Below are 18,014 nucleotides of genomic sequence, written 5' to 3' on the forward strand. Positions count from 1 at the left end.
TATACAAATCACTCATCAGTAATGCTCGAAATTAAAGAGGTTAACAAGGCCAAATAAAGTAGAAATAAAGAACATTTAGGACCAAAAATCCAAAACATTTTTTCAAAATTCAGCCAAGGTAATCTATTTAGGTAAAAAGCCTTAGTATTTCATCAATTCTTAGTTTTGTTAACAGTACAGTAATTTATAATGAACATATCAGTCGCATCTGGGGCTTAACACATGTATATGTCTTTAATATCATGTAAGATTCAGCAGGACTATTTTCAACAGAATTCTACATTCTCCAAACAATAATGCTCTTTGTCAGTTTAAGTAAGAGTAAAATGTAACATGCTATACGTTTAACATACGCTTCAGAATGTTCGCTTCTCTTCTTTTAAAACTTTTGCCAAATATTCGGAATCCTCTGGCTTTTTTCATCTAGTGCCATCGAAAGATTTTGCACTCTAACCCCTATTTTTCTTTTCACAACTATATTTGAGATGTAAAATTCTTTTATTTCTTTCTAGTTTTTGAGAGAAAAAATGTGCCAATATTAAAAATCTTGAAAGGACATTAACAGCAAAATTTTCAATTGCTTATATTTCGAAAAAAAAACCATTCGGACCGACCCATCGGTTTTGTTTGCTTATTTAATTCCTTCCAGTATAACAATTAATAACAATCTTTTCAAAAAACTTTTTTTTTAAACAGAGTAGCAAATATCATTAACTAATATTAAATCACATTATAATAAATAAAATGCAATATTTTGTCATCTTTTTATGATCAAGGATACCAAAATGAATTAAGATACCAACGTACAGATGGGTCTTTTAGTGCATTTGGTAATTTTGACAGTCATGGAAATATGTGGTACGTTATTCTTTTATTGTGAAATACAAGAACTAGTAGGGAAAGGTATAACAATCCAATAGTACAAAATATAAAACAAAATTTGATGTTGTTTTTTTTTCTATTTTTTTTATCTGGTTCTTTTTTTTTGTACTTACAAAACGTTTTCATTTTATAATTTTTAAACGACAGAGTTTTTTTTTCTTAAAATTCGAAATATATTAAGTTTAAAGGTAATCAAAATCAAATTCAGTCGCATCCAATTCGATGTTTTTCACTTTCTGTTATAGGTTATCAGCTTATGTTATTAAGACTTTTCAAAAGGCAAAGACGCATATTTTTATTGATGATAATGTTATTATCAAATCAGTCAAATGGATCATATCCCATCAGTTATCAGATGGTTCATTTCCGGGCTCAATGTATACATACTATATGCAGGTAAGATTTTTTATACACTTTCTTAACGTATAAGTCCGTTTTCATCATTAAAAGAAAAATCAATTATTAACTACAGTAACTAATAATCCACTTTCTTATGCAAAACCCCTTGTTAAGATATATGTCAAAGGCAACAACCACAACCAATTGATACAAAGCAAACAATAATCCAGGAAATCGACACAAAAAAACAAAGAAACAGCAAGATCCAGGGAATTTATCTCGGTTGCTCCAAAAGGATAAGAAAATCCTTTTCAACATGTGGCACCATGGGGCTGCTAGTATGAGGTATACATTCAGTGTTAAATTTAATTTGGTAAAGTCAAAATCGAGAAAACGTTTTAAGAATGACATTTATAATATTTCCTTGGCAACCAGCTTTATTAAATCAACCATCCACCAAGTAAATTGTAATTGAAAACGCAAGTTTTGGAATAATGTGTCAAGTTCAGACATGAAAATGTATGCACAATGAAAGAGATAACAGAAAAATTCCAAAAGAACAAGATTCTAAATTGCAGTGAAAGATGCACTCATCTCTTTTGTATAAATATTTTGTTCACAAAAGTATTCTGAATATACACGTTAATAATTTCAATTAATTTAACTGTACAAAAGACCAGACTTACCATTCTCTTCCAGCTCATTTGAAAACAATGACAAACAAACAAAAAACAAGCAACAACGACTTCTATATTTTATTATATACCATTTGATAAGAGTTCAAATTCGTGTAATCTTAATTTCAATTGCGAAGTTAATCTTATTTTCCATACATGACGTAAAATTTTTTAATGTATTTTAGGAATTGCTGTTCCTCTTCGCTCTTAAGGTCGTACCTAACACAACAGGGAGATAACTCTGTTAAATCAGCTAAACGTTTTGATTACGTTGTGTTGTTAAGGGGATATTAAGCTTCTCAGTGATCAAAACAACGGTTTGTCAAACTGCTATATAACCAGTGTAATTTTTCTGATAAAACGGCTGGTTGAACTTTTTTGATTTTTTTTATGTTTTTGTCAAAGGGTCAAAGTAAATACTTTGTCAAAATTTTAAGAAAATTAAAAGAGCTAAACTAATTTTAGTTAAAGTGTTGGGTACCACCTTAAAATCCGTATTTAACATTTTTAATTCGAGATTCACTGATGAAACCCGTGTTTAGATTTTGTTTTATTAATATAGTATTGTTAGCGTTGTATCTACAATTATTTTAATTTTTGTTTATTCTTATTACTATTTTCTTTAATAGGACAAAACAGCAAATGAAATAAGTCTGACTGCATTTGTGTTGATTGCTCTAAAGGAAAATTTACATTTGCAAGGCGTAAGTTATTCGAGACACCATATTGCGAAATGGTTAAAGTATTATTCAAGTGTGTACTTAGCTGATGCATCAACCTATAACATGTACCGATGTGGATTATAGCTATAGAAGTTGCAAAAAATAATACTGAAAAAAGAGCAGTGAAGGTTTTTTTTTAATCTTAGGAAAGTTTCTCTGTAGCTAGCAAAAATACAAATGAAAATACTCCTTTAAGGAATTACTGAAAAATTTCGTCTTTATTGTAGGTAATCTAAAAGTATGCACTACATCTCGAAAATTATGACAAGCAAATTCCTTATGATTTAATTTTAAACTCTCCTTTTAATGAGTAAATCATAAAAAAAGATGTTAGTGTCAGGTTCACTTGAAAAATCAATGGCTATGAACTGATAGCCTATCAGAAGAACTGTAATATTCAAAACTATATCATTTTACGTAAACAGTAACATACAAATAATATCGAACCCTGAGGAAATTCCTTAACAGAAAGTCCGTTAACAAACGTCAAGATCAAAACGTCAAACACATCAAACGATTTGATAACAACTGTCATATTCCTGACTTGGTACAGACATTTCTTATGTAAAAAATGATGGATTAGATCTGATTTTATATCATGTTAAACCTCGTCATATAATGTACACTTCTGTGTGTAAATATTATTGCATAGCTATTGACTATTGTTAATGGTTGAAAAAAAAGTAACTATGATGAATATTATTTGTTTTAAAGTTGTCTGCGCAAATGAAACTAAACAGAAATCATTTTCGTAATTATAGTCAATTAATATAAAAGTAAAATAGAGAATGAAAACGGGGAATGTGTCAGAGAGACAAAAAAACGATTACAAAAACCGGCCTTTTGGCATCAGAGTTAGTAGTAATTGTTATTTATAAACACAAAGCATGTATTTGTTGTACATTGAGTCGTTCTAGGCTTACCATAAAAAAAATAGTGATAAAGTTCTCATTTAAGGGGGTTCGCGGGTCTAAATCATTTATATAGGATTTCTCTATATTTTTCTATAAATGAACTTTATCTTATAATTGATAGAAAAATAGAATAAAAAAATGGGGTCACGGTTCATTTGCGCTCACAATCTGCCTTCGAAAGAAGCATACATCTTTGTAAAAGTGTTTTTTTTTTCTGTTGAACTAATAGGAGATATAAATGTAATATCGAAATAAAAAAAGAAATTTATTACAGAAATCGCTCAAATTTTACAATAATTTAGTTTAAGTACAACATATATCGAAATTAAATTAAAAAATATAGGTCACCGATGAGTTAAAAGAGATATTTCAATTTTAAAGCCAAAAATGGCATTTTTCCACCAAAGGGAGATAATTTGGAACTTTTTTAATGTTGTTTACATTTTAAAAGTCATCTGAAGCCAACACGAATTAATTGTTTTGAATGTTTTTTGTACCATATGATAAAGTAACAACTACAAAAGGTAATAAAAAAAATTTGTAATGAAAAACAAATGTTTAATTTTTTTCTGAAATTTTTATACCCTCGAGCCTCCTTAATTGTCAATGTGCAAAATGTGTAAAACGAAAAGGACCATAATGCAATAAAATATTCAATGAATTTCCGTATAAATTGCATAAGTCAACCATTTTACAAACACTTTTTGTGAACAATGGCGTTAAACGCATACATGTGTTCAGACACTTCCGCGAGCTCGTACATTATGATGGTACATGTACACACAAGAATAAAAAAAATAACTGACTAAATTTCGGAAAGTGTAATTGTAGATTTTGACTTGGAGATGCACTCCTAATAAAAATGAAATATTACGATGAACTAGTTGTATACGAGATCTCAAGGTCTACCTCCGATAACAGAATCTTGAATTATATTATAGAAATATGCTTAAAAAAGTAAGTCGTGTACACCTTTAACATTCCGGCTCGTTTTAATATCTAATTTAACCGATTAACTCATATATGCAAAAAGAAATATATTATTGGTTAAGATTACAGTCTTTTGATTTTTTAACTCAGTTTCGATTGAGAAGTTCAAAAAATCACCCTTGAGAAATAGATATATGGAAAGAAATATTATGCTTCAATGCAATTCCTAGATACGTTCATATATGTTTTTTATATAGGGTTATGTCATCTTATTGGAAATCTTTAATACTTGTTAACATTTTATTTCTTTTTATAAATTGTATCTTATAGATGACACATTCAATTACTGATGCCGTTACGAAGGCGCAACATTATCTGGAAACTAATATCTATACAGTAAACGACATCTACTGCTTAGCCATTACTAGTTATGTTTTGGCCATACGGAACAGTTCATATTTTGATGCAGTATTTAAGAAGCTTGGAACACATGCTGTTGTAAGAGGTAAGAACACATGAAACTCATTACGTTTGACTCTTGGAACAAATGCCGTTGTAACAGATATGAAAACATGAAGTTTATCACTTTTGTCTATTGAAACGCAAGCCGTTGTAACAGGTAAGAAGGTTTAAAAATTATTATTTTCATTACACCGGTCTCTTGGAACACATGCCGCTGTAAGAGGTAAGAACACATGAAGTTTATTACTTTTGTCTCTTGGAACATATGTCGTTGCTAGAGGTAAGAACATATGAAGTTTATTACGTTGGTCTCTTGGGACACATGCCGTTGTAAGAGATAAGAAGACATGAAGTTTATAACTTTGCTCTCTTGGAACACATGCTGTTGTAAGAGGTAAGAACACATGAAGTTTATTACTTTTGTATATTGGAACACATGCCGTTGTTAGAGGTTAGAAGACATAAGGTTTATTACGTTTGTCTCTTGGAACACATGCCGTTGTAAGAATTAAGAACACATGCAGTTTATTACGTTGGTCTCTTGGAACACATGCCGTTATAAGAGGTAAAAAGACATGAAATTTATTACGTTTGTCTATCTCAACCAAACTTCTGATCAAAGAGTCGCTGTTTGAAAACACATGTACCTAACCAGACATTACATATTTTATTAATACACATTTATCAATCGAAATTATTTCGTTTATATTATGAAATTGACATTTAAAATGGTTTAATAGTACTTGCATTTTATATTTTAAACATCAAAAACATTATGAAAATTATTAATAATGATATTATTTTGTTTTGTTCATGTAACTTTACCCTTTTTACCTCATCAACAGAGTGTAAGTTGCAATTACGACATTTTTTCTTTAAAGTTTGGCGGGAAAGACAAGTTTATATTGACTCCTGAAAGTTTAGGACACTTTTTCTGTAAATTGTTTGATAATTTCTTATAATAAAATGTAAAATCACAAGAAATACTGAACTCCGAGGGCTATTCAAAAGGGAAAGTCCCTCAGCAAATGGCAAAATCATAGGATCAAACACATGAAACGAATGGATAACAACTGTTATATTCCTGAGTTTGTACAGGCATTTTCGTATTGAAGCTGGTTTCATAGCTATTTAAGCTCTCTCTTGTCGCATACAATTCTATTATATTGACAAAGATGCGTGAACAAAATAAACAGAGACAATGGGTAAAAATGTAAAAAAAACAGGGGCACAGCATTCAACATTGTGTTATTATCTTAATCACTTTAAAACGTATTATAATAATTTATTCTCATGTAGATGACATGGAATATTGGACCTACGCCTCTTCATCATCATCAAACGGGAATTCATGGTCATCACCTTCTGTCCACGCAACTTCGATTGATATTGAGACATCAGCGTATGCTCTTCTTGCATATACAGGACGTAATTTACCTTTAGATGGTTATCATGTTTTGAAATGGATAATAACGCAAAGAAATTCGAATGGTGGGTTTGCATCATCACAGGTATTTGTTCTAAACAATTTTGCACATCTTTCTTTAAAGAGGGCACCAAATACTACTCATTGCTTGATTTATTGTTGTTTAGTGTATTTTCATTTTTATAGGCTTTTTTGTTGTGGTCAGATTTTATTATGAAAGGATACAAAAATAAATTTAAAAAAAAACACACCGAACTACCTTAACAACATGAAAACCTTAGTACTTATCAAAATCAAACACAATACGGGTTAATTTATAAACAAGATAACATGGACATTTGAATTAGCTGAATAAACAAGAACATACGAGCACATATCACATAGATTCAAAACAAACATTAAATTATTCATTGCTTGATGATTGAACTCTGGTTGGCGATATTGATTTAGCATACATTTATATTTTGAGGTTAAACAAAATGAACTCGTACACAAGCACTTTGTTTTAATTTTGTTATACTTTCCTACTTTTTCAAATAATCTATATCTTTGTAATGATATCATTCACCGATAAAATCCTAGTTGTTGAATCTAACATCGCTGATAAGCTTGGAATTTTCAAGAGGTATCTTACGCATTATGTTTGATTAAGGGGGCTCGCGGGTCTAAATTAAATTTCTATTTAAGGCGAAGTGTACGTAATTAAACTACACAATGGATTTTTTAAAAATTTGACATGTATATTCTGCTTGTAAAAATAAATCGGAAAATAAAATAAAAAAGGGGGTAACCGTTTTCGTTTTTGAGATACGAGCTGTTGAAGTTAACAGCATCATACACCAAAATTACAAAGGATATATAGGGAAAATCTTGAAATTCGGCAGGAATTGTTACATTTCCAAGATTTTCTATTATATAAGACAATCGATTTTTTTTAATTGATGAGACGATTCTTAAATGTCTGAGGAATCGATTGGTGCAAAGAAAGTCCTTAGCAACCGTGCTACTTTTCAAGCTATACCCTGTTAAAGTTGAATCTTGAGTGTAAAAAAACAAAAAACAACGACAACGTTATTGACGTCGCCGCAACAGTTACGACGCTTCATATAGTTCTATACTTGTATGAAATATATATCGTTTTGTTTGAGTTCGTGTTGCTCGGTCTTTAGTTCTTTATTGTACGTTTTGTGTACTATTGTATTGTATTTGTCTATACTCGGGTGCGTGCGGAGATCGCCAAGCTAGAAAACGGTTGACATTTTCTTCATTATGAACTAGAACTATTTTTTGACCTTGGTGCCTTATTTTTTGTTAAAATCTAAACACTGCGACGTGTTTTCAAAAGTTTTGTTCCTAAAAAACTTCATTTCATCAAGGTCTCTTCTCAGAATATCAGCCATCTGTCTGGCACAGGATAACAAATCAATATTTAAGTAAATGTAAGTTGTGTGGTAATTCTTAGTACCTTTTGGTAAATTAATCTTATCTTTGTGATAAGCATCTCTATAATTTAACACATCCCTGAGCCACGACATTATATATTTTATGCATTGCATGCGCTTCTTTTTATCACAATCCAGACCGGCTAGTAACCGTTGATTGATTGATTGTTGGTTGCTTAACGTCCAGTGGCAATTATTTCATGCATATTCAGGACGAGAACAAGTTCACAATAAATACAATAGGTAGGTTGATACGATAGAGGCCATCTGGGATGATGGTCGGGGAAATTTGGACTGCCACTGGAAAATGAGGGTATCTTGGATAGGGACAGAAATTTTACCTTGCAACAGGCCACCTACGGACCCCTCAAAAGAGTTGTTGAAAGGGTTATTAACGTGAAAAGAGCGTGGCACTCTCTTTACACGAGGCATCGGATTTAACGTCTCCCTTCTGACCGGACGTGACTGCGTACTTGATACATCCCGCATGGCCAAACGGACGCCCAACTTCGGCAAGCGTTTTACTGCCGGTCGGGAGAAGACCAAGTGACCATATTTCTATACCCCAGTCACCCTTGGGGGGACTAGTAACCGTTGTATAAATTTACACGTCTGAAAACATATATTTGCGTGAAACATTTTTGTATGAATTTTATTTCTGGAAATCAATCTCAAATCTACAATAGTCCATTTCCGAAAGTCGGGCTGGACCTTTACTTTTATGTGCATTCGGGATTTACACAAATTGTAACCCGAATAATTCAGTCGTATTATTCCGCTGATGTACGAATGCTACATTTCTCGTGTGGGAGAAGATCGGACATGAAAAGGGCTTGAATTATTCGAGTTACTCAAATTGAAACTCGGTAATATATTTCTAGCTGTTCGGAATTTTCGCGGAAACAAATGATTGTTTTTCGGCATTACGGTATTGAATCAATAGAGATACCAATTATTTCTTTTAACAAATTCGAATACCAGTCAGTTTATAGGACTTCAGTTTTAAATAGGGGCGGCAATCCATTCTTTTTATCTAATCAATTGGAAAAGGGGGGGTCAACATTGATAGTCAAAAAGCCTTGAAATATTCGATAAAAAAACGTTGAATATAAATTATATGAACTCTAAAGTCTCATATTATAAGACTAGTAAACCACAGGCTTCTCAATTCTTGTATGATCATGAACTAGGTGAAAATCTAGAGCTGACCGAGTGCGAGATCCTCATGGCTAATCATCGAGGTCGTTAAACACTCCTTGCAGTAAACTTTGGTTAAATTTAAAAAAAAAATCGAAATGTAATAGTCTGAACACATTTCACCTCTCATTCCACTAAATATTAAATTGAAGTTACAAGTATAACAAATCTTCCCTGACCTCTTTTCTTCAACCATAATAGAGGGAGGAGGGAAGGAGGGATCCAAGTCCAGAAATCCCTGGCTTAAAAACACGAAATCCGGCGAGGTCCCGAATAAAAAAAAATTCAATCACGACTACCCGAAATTCGGAAATGGAGTTCCCGGATCTCGAAAGGGTCAATCCCGAAATCCCGAGCTTAAAAACACCCGATCACGGAGTTCCGATAAAGGTCCTACCCCCCCCCCCCCCCCCCCTCCGTAATTCTATATTCTATTCTTCATAATCTTGAATTGAGACTTGATACTTCAAAATTTCATTCTCTAATTTTGAATGATGCACACAGGCACTATAAAAGAAAACAGATTTCGCTATATATATCTTCGAAATTGGAATTTGTGAAAGAAGAAATGACATGTTATATTTTATTTTACATGTGTACTTTCAATTTCATATGGTTCTAAATTTAGATTTAGTTTTCCCAATTTATTGCGGACGGAATAGAAGACACCTGTTTATTTTCTGCACATGTAGAAAAAGTTGAAAACTGGGAGTTGAATGACATAATTTTTACTTATTTTAAGATAAATCTTAGAGTGAGACAATTTTTAAGTTACTGAGTAATTTTTGGGGCATAATTTATTTATTTTTTGTTTGTTTTCCGTCTTTGTTCTTCCGTCTGATAAGTTTTGCACTAGTAGTCAAATTATACTCTTGGTATCGTCTGATTTCTTATATGAATATAAATCATGTTCTTAAATTTTCAATTGCACAAAATACGAACATTTCAACGTTTTTTTTAATAAAACAATTAAATTCACACGTCTTTCATTAATTTTTTGTAACCCGGCTATTATAAAACTTTACGTTGAGTACTGTGTTTTTCGTTCAAGACTACGGCTTTTTTAAAATGATATTGTTGGGTCAATTCAGGTTTCATTTTAATTAAATGATATCAATAGAAGAAAAATTGTTACATGTTTCTTTGTTTATAATTTTGTTGTGAGGCGTTTTTTTCTTTCTGTTGATATCATAAACACGAAATGCCTTCTCCTACGCGTCTAAAAAAAGCCAGTGTTTTTAAGTCAGGCTGCACACAGAACAACGTACAGAATGCTGTGATTTCTAATTTGAGTTATTTAGATAATTTCAAGACAGCACAGGCGTGCTTGTTGGATTAATTATAGACCGCAGACTAGTTTCTCTTACATGTGCCCTTTCTTGGAGTAAGGGAGATAACTTGCGTAACTAACGACGAACGTTTTTAATCCCGTATTCCGCTAGAGGCGTGCAATTACGTACACTTCGCCTTAATATAGGATTTCTCTATATTTTTCTATAAATGAACTTTATCTTATACTTAATGGAAAAAAGAAATAAAAAAATGGGGTCACCGTTCAGTTACGCTCAAAATCTGCCTTCGAAAGAAGCATACTTTTTTGTGTATGTCTTTTTTCCCCCCTGTTGAACTAATAGGAAAAATAGCGGCAATATCGAAATAAAAAAAGAACTAAATTACAGAAATCGCTTAAATTTTACAATTATTAAGTTCATGTACAGCTTACTCGAAAACAACAATAAAAAATATAGGTCACCGATGAGTTAAAAAATATATTTCAATTTTAACGCCCCAAAATGGCATTTTGGCACCAAAGGGAGATAATTTTGAGCTTTTTGAATGATATCTACATTTTAGAGTCACCTGGGGCCAACACGAATTGATTTTTTTGTACCATATGATAAAGTAACAACTACTTAAGGTAATAAATAAAATTTGTAATGAAAAATGAATGTTTATTTTTTTCTGAAAATCTTATACCCGAGAGCCTCCTTAAGACGACTCAAATATTCTGATTTTTTTTCTAAATTGAAAAGGGAACTTTGGTCAAATAATACACTAATACTACTAATATAAAATGAAATTCAATAGAAACCGTAAAAATCTAACAAAGAAAAACAATATTCACAAAATGGGCGAGAAGATCCGCTCAACCTTGCAAATCCGTGGTATATTTTGAACGAAATAACGACAAATAGGACCATTTTAATAGTTTAAAAACGGACAAACCATAAATAATTTGGAGATAATTTTTGCGTTATTTAATTGTATTTAGAGTCATACATCTAGGTTGGTAGTGTGATATAATCTAATACGTTGTCTGTATTGTTGTGTTTTCGTTGTATAATTCCATATTGTTTTGGTTTATTTTATGGTAAAAATTAACCATTTGATATTCAAAGAATGTACGTTTTCAATTTACAAAGAACAAAAATGGAGAAATAGTTTCTGTAAAGCAACACTCCATAAAATAAGGTAGGAAGCAATGAATTGTGTACAACTTGCATTTCATTTTGTGAGAAAGTTGATAAAAGAGATTTTTGTAACAATTTTGTACAGAGGGGATAAGGAATACAACTAATTTTCATAAAAGTCACATATTTTGAAAAGCTTCTTTCTGTTCTAGAAATAAAATGATCATAATAGTCAAAGTATAAGATGCAATGTCAGTATAACATTTACAATAAAGCGTTTTGTGAAAAATCAATAATTGTGTTGCCTCGTTGCAATTGCGTTTTGAAATAAAAATAAAAATAAAAATGTAATATGACCTTCTCTAAATGGTTAACTAATACAATTTTTTGTTATGGAGCCATCCTCTACTACCGGTAATATCTCACTGTGTTGAAGACACTTTAGTGGACTTGGCTGTATTTTTCTCTTTGATTGGGTTGTTGTTTCTTTGACACATTCCCATTTTCATGCCTTATTTTATGCTTAGTATTTCTTTTTATGTTTCTATCATTTCAGGATACAGTAGTTGCATTAGAGGCAATTACTGAGTTTGGATTGTTTGTTTCGAGGCATACAGACATGTTAATTTCAATAACATCTGGACAATTCTCCAAACAATTTACGGTTGATTCTGCAAATGCTATGGTTTTGCAGACTATTGAGGTAAGCAGTTTACATATTCAGACGTGAAAACCAAGATTCAATCTTTTTGTCGATATAATGGAATTTGATGGTACTGTTATACAAGTGAGAGGTTTAGCTAGCTATAAAATCAGGTTCAATACACCATTTTCTACCTAAGAAAATGCCTGTTCCAAGTCAAGAATATGACTTTCAATTCATGTGTTTGAGCTTTTGATAATGTTGATTTTGCCATTTGCTTAGGGACTTACCGTTTTCGTTTTCCTCGGAGTTCAATATTTTTATGATTTAACTTTTTTCAATCACACATGTACGCTGCATCAGTTATAGTTGAACTTTCAATGCAATGATGTTTTCGGCTGGTTGGAAAATTTCACATGTAGGATACGTTTTGTATCGCAGCACTTAAATGCAAAATTGACAGGTTATTTGAATGAACTCTGAAAAATTAAATTCAGCAAAACAAATTAGGAAACATGTCGTAAATATTAGCAGACAAAAATTGCATGTCCTTTTAAAAAAAGAAGTTAAAACATACCACACTAATCAATCCCTTTTAATATTTAAGTATAAACATGAATAATAAAAATATCGAATAAAATTGCGAATGGAAATGGGGAATGTGTCAAAGAGACATCAACCCGACCAAATAAAAAACAACAGCAGAAGGTCACCAACAGGTCTTCAATGTAGCGTGAAATTCCCGCACCCGGAGGCGTCCTTCAGCTGGCTCCTAAACAAATATATACTAGTCCAGTGATAATGAACGCCATACTAATTTCCAAATTGTACACAAGAAACTAAAATTAAAATAATACAAGACTAACAAAGGCCAGAGGCTCCTGACTTGGGACAGGCGCAAAAATGCGGCGGGGTTAAACATGTTTGTGAGATCTCAACCCTCCCCCTTTACCTCTAACCAATGTAGTAAAATAAACGCATAACAATACGCACATTAAAATGCAGTTCAAGAGAAATCCGAGTCTGATGTCAGAAGATGTAACCAAAGAAAATAAACAAAATGACAATAATACATAAATAACAACAGACTACTAGCAGTTAACTGACATGCCAGCTCCAGACTTCAATTAAACTGACTGAAAGATTATGATTTCATCATATGAACATCAGGCACAATCGAATACATTTAATTAATAGATTTCTGTTAATATTTAATACATTATTGATTAGATATTTACGGTACATATTATTTTAAGTCAACGTGGTTTTATTCTTAAGTTACCAAAGCCATATCCACAAAAAGTACTGATTGAGGCCACGGGAGAGGGAACCGCTCTTGCAGAGGTAATATCCATTATAGTTATACTCCTTAGAATATTGTACTGAAAATGTATTTGATTCTTGAGTTATAATCATTAAATAGTTTGATAGTTACAAAACTAAAACAAATCTTAAATATATATCTGATCTTTTATGCCGATGTCAGTTTACAATGTGCAATCTAACCCTACACACTGGGGGACCAGACAAAATGTCGGATTAAGCAAGGTGTCGGAAAAATCAATTTTTATGTCAAGGTCAAGCATATTTTGGGACAATGAAAACGCGTCGTTTATACCAGAATGTTTGAATACGCAGGTGTCGGATAATGCAGGTTACACTGTATAAACGTGTTTCACTACCAACCATGTGTTATTATTATTATATCCAGGTAGCTGTTTATTACAACATTGAACAGAGTCATGGTACCCAGGCGTTTCACGTGTCTGTAAATATTGATCAGGAAACCTTTGTCTTGTTAGAGACAAATACGTGTGTAAAGTATGTATGGAGATATAAATAATTCGTTTGAAAAAAATATTTGGTTAATGAATAGAATATATAGTTCTTTCAAAAACGTTACCATTTTTTACCAACTGTAAAGCCATGCATTTAAATGTATTATTTTCCGAAAAGAACACATTTAAATGTTACGGCCTTAATTTACACATCCTTGGCTTTCAATTGTTTGGCTTTGATCGTTCGTGTTGAATATGTTTAAGACAAATCCAGAAAAAACTCTTCGAACACATGACGTTATATAGTATTGTTTTCAAGTTTTATTAAAGGATAACATAAAAAAAAGTTTGTTTCGATTTATTAGGTTAATCAAAATTACAATATTTAGCTTTTGTTCGAATCCATCAACCACAATAACTAGCATTAAAACAAAAGCACCGGCACACAACATGTTCAGATTACCTCAAATACTCTGTATAAGTAGAGAATATATTAGCATGCGTACTAGACAAGGCAAAGCAATGACTGTTCATGCAATAAATTGCAATAAAAAGACACGCGGAAAACAAATTCAAAAATATTAAAAAACGAAACCAAAAACAGATATTAAAAGTAAAATAACTCCAATACTCGGAAAGACCCTTATCATATGACATTGTCATTCTCATCAACCACATTAAACGATTGGAAAACAACGGTCATATTCCTAATTTGTAAAAGGCATTTCCTTATGTCGAAAATGTTTGATTACACCTGCATTTTATTTCAATTATTTAACATTTATATATTAAAATAAAAACATCAAGAAAGGAAGGTATACTATAACCTTAATGCGACAACAACTCAAAGAAAACAACTCATGATCATCTGTACTTGTGTCATCAGGTAGTAAATTTTATTATATGTTTCACAGATGGCTTAGGCGAGGGAAAAGTGGAATGGCTATTTTAGAAATTGGAATTCCGACTGGATTTCAAGCAAAGCCTGATAAAATTACTCATGTTTCAACCCTTAAGAAGATTGAGGTGGAGAATAGGAAACTTATACTTTATTTTGATGAGGTAATTTATAGTTTCACTACTTTAAATCGTTAAAATAAGGATGGATGTGGCCAGTTTAAAGTTGAGTGCGTTATCTTGTTGGAAAAGCAATCGAGATGAATTTTGAAGATTTTAATTTAATGGAAACTGTGATTGAAATCCTTTCAGACTATAAGAACATTATTGTTTTAATTAGAAATGTGCGATTAAAAAAGTCACGCTAATTATCATACTTTTTTTTGCAAATTTGATACGAGAATTGAAGCATACTTAGGTAAAATATAATGAGGATTATGCGCTTTTGTCGCTATGAAAACAGTCATTTCCTTTGAGGAGTTATCCTTTGTCGAGAGTGAATAAAAAAACATACAATTATATTTGTATAAGTATAGATCTAAAACATATATGTTCTACAGGAAAAGTTTCAATCAGAAAACCTACTTTTTTTCATTGAGATTGCTTGTGTAAAATCGTATGTGAAATTTAATATAGTATATTTATTAAATTTTTTAAAGTCTAATTCTTAATATATGTACATGTATGTATCATTTTTACTTTTTTCCATAGTGTTCCTAAATAATTCTAATCCTTTTTTTGGCAATGCGGACTAGTGAATAATGAAGTGTTAATTGCTCTATTGCATGGAAGTCAGTGCAGTTATTTAGATAGTATGCATTCGACCTGTCAATTATATATGGTTCTCATGAGCAGGCGAGTCGTAGTGCAAGTTTTGTTTACGCCCTCAAATCGATTTATGAAACATATACTTGCAGTCCAATTTGAAATATTATGTATGAAAAGGTCTTATGATTTAGATGATCAATTATTATTTGTTCTGAAGCTACATCCACCCTGCATAAATGACGATATAATAGTATTTTTTTGTTTTTTTCTACCATTTTCGAACTATTTAACAAAACTTACATATTTCTTACATTATAACCTTGTTTTATAGATATCAGGTTATCCAGTCTGCATCAAATTGAAAGCCGTTCGTACAGGATTGGTGGCAAAAACGAAACCATCTGTGGTCAGAGTTTACGACTACTATAAACCTGGTACGTATACACATTGATAAATTATTCAACTTATGACATTATATCAATATGGTCTTCAGTAATGGTGTTTAACTCTGAGAGGAGAAAATTATAGCCGATGCAAAAAGGTTTGCATGCCAATCAAGTTTATCACTTATCGGGTTTAATAAAGTTTATAGAATTTGAGTATTTTCTCTAGAACTTTTTTTGTTAGATTCTGACCGAAAACAACTGATTGATGAATGTTAATCTAGTGTATTGTAACTTTGAATAATAATCACTGTGAATACAAAGTTAAATTTTATCAACTATTGATAAAGCATTAATTCTAGAATAATTTTCACCAAGAAAATATCCTTTAAATTTTCTAAATTTTCAATTATTTACCATTTTTACAGCAGACTTGTTTTTTGTGTCGTCTAGTGAATATTTAGAACGTTGATTTTTTTTGTTCGTATCCTGTTGACGTAACTAGGTTTCCAATCTCCGCACGTCATGAATCCAGGCTTTTCTCATTCACTAAAAATTAAGCATTTTTCCACTTAAACTTTTCTTTCATACAAGACAATAGTTTGTGCCACCAGCCGTTATGTAAATAAAACATCAAGGTATAATTATAGATACTTTCAATATTTACGTTATCATTACTTATTTGTCTACAAAGTCAATGTATGAGCTACATCACAACTAAATCTATATTATTTTTAAATATATATACAAGTAATGTAAATTAAGCATTATTAAATTTAGAACTCCAGTTTACGACGTTTTACCAATCTGGTGTCCTACAGAAGTCTAACATTTGTGACATTTGTAAAGAATGCAAACACTGTAGACAGTAAGTATATAGGTATTTGATTGTAGGGTCAATATCAGAAATGATTTTTTTAACCACACATCCAATGAAAAGTGAAACATTTTGATGAAACGAAGGTGGTCTATTTGGAAATGTGAAATGAGAAATGGTGTTTTGTGCAGTAGAAAGTAAAATCAGAAAACTCATCTCCGAAGGAAATTTTAAAAAGTTCCTAAACAAATGGCAAAATCAAAAGCTAAAACACATAGAACGAAAGGAAAACAACTATCATATTCCTGACTTGATACAGACATTGTCTTATGTAGAAAATGGTAGTGAATGATTACTCATTGTCCTTCGTTCAATGCGCAATTGTGTAATGGGAAAAAGCGTAGCGTGCGATTTCTAAATGTATAAGTTGTTCACGTCTTTGGTATTATTTCGAGTTTTCTACACAAAAAAAAAGTTACCACTCAGTAAGATTCTATCAGAATAGGGTAGTCATGAACTGTGTAATCGAGTAGTGTGTTAGTGGAAAGTTTATACGAACGAATATATAAAACAATAAACTACACTTTGTAGTTTTATCTTTACGTAAAACATTGTTGTGACGTCATTCTATTGTTTTATCCGTTCTTTATTTCAGTGATTGAACTATCATCTACCTGATAGAAACCATTATGCTACCTTTAGCTGTTCAATATTTTTAAGAATATACCTCCTCTTTCCCCTAAAAGTATTGGACAGCTAAAGGTAGCGTAAATGATTCTTACAGGTAAATGATAGTTCAATCACTGAAATAAAAAAAAACTATTAATTACCCAAATTATTTTCATCATGTAATCAAAAATACAACAAAAGAACAAATGACAATAAAACAACCATTTTAATAAAGTAGCATTCCAATACAATACTTTTGTCACTCGTCAAAACGGTTTCTGGAGGAGAAAAATCCCTTTCAAATTGATTTTTAAAACTACCAATACAGTGGAGATCAGTTCTAACCTCTCATAAATTCTGTCAGAATCTGTCAGGAGAACTGTTCTAGAACAGTATGTAGAACTGTCAGCCTGACACCTTTTAGTCAGTTCTAGGTTAGAACTGTTCTAGCTAGAACTGATTTGGTCAGGGGGGGGGGGCATTATTATTTCATTTATTTTACATTTGTCATTCGGGGAGTCAGGATGACTCGTTTTACATAACAAAATTATCTGACCTTAATGTAATACGTTATTCGGGCCCAAACCACCAGGGACGGGTCCAGCAGTTTATAAAAAAGGGGGGGGGTCCAACTAAAATTTATTGTCCTCATTCAAA

General features: G+C 31.6%; 1 protein-coding gene across 2 annotated transcripts in view; it reads left to right on the forward strand.

Moving 5' to 3' along the window:
* Positions 1 to 18,014, forward strand: part of LOC139495819 (CD109 antigen-like) — a 78,407-nt gene that overhangs the window by 50,997 nt on the left and 9,396 nt on the right. For both annotated transcript variants that reach the window (XM_071284204.1, XM_071284205.1), the window contains exons 29-39: positions 777 to 858; positions 1,128 to 1,278; positions 2,528 to 2,602; positions 4,795 to 4,969; positions 6,226 to 6,437; positions 11,959 to 12,105; positions 13,324 to 13,389; positions 13,757 to 13,866; positions 14,738 to 14,885; positions 15,820 to 15,922; positions 16,652 to 16,739. In XM_071284204.1, coding sequence (XP_071140305.1) covers positions 777 to 858; positions 1,128 to 1,278; positions 2,528 to 2,602; positions 4,795 to 4,969; positions 6,226 to 6,437; positions 11,959 to 12,105; positions 13,324 to 13,389; positions 13,757 to 13,866; positions 14,738 to 14,885; positions 15,820 to 15,922; positions 16,652 to 16,739 — 1,357 coding nt within the window. The remainder of the gene's footprint in view (positions 1 to 776; positions 859 to 1,127; positions 1,279 to 2,527; positions 2,603 to 4,794; positions 4,970 to 6,225; positions 6,438 to 11,958; positions 12,106 to 13,323; positions 13,390 to 13,756; positions 13,867 to 14,737; positions 14,886 to 15,819; positions 15,923 to 16,651; positions 16,740 to 18,014) is intronic.

The sequence above is a fragment of the Mytilus edulis genome, chromosome 11 (assembly GCF_963676685.1).
Source record: "Mytilus edulis chromosome 11, xbMytEdul2.2, whole genome shotgun sequence".
NCBI classification, from domain to species: Eukaryota; Metazoa; Mollusca; class Bivalvia; order Mytilida; family Mytilidae; genus Mytilus; species Mytilus edulis.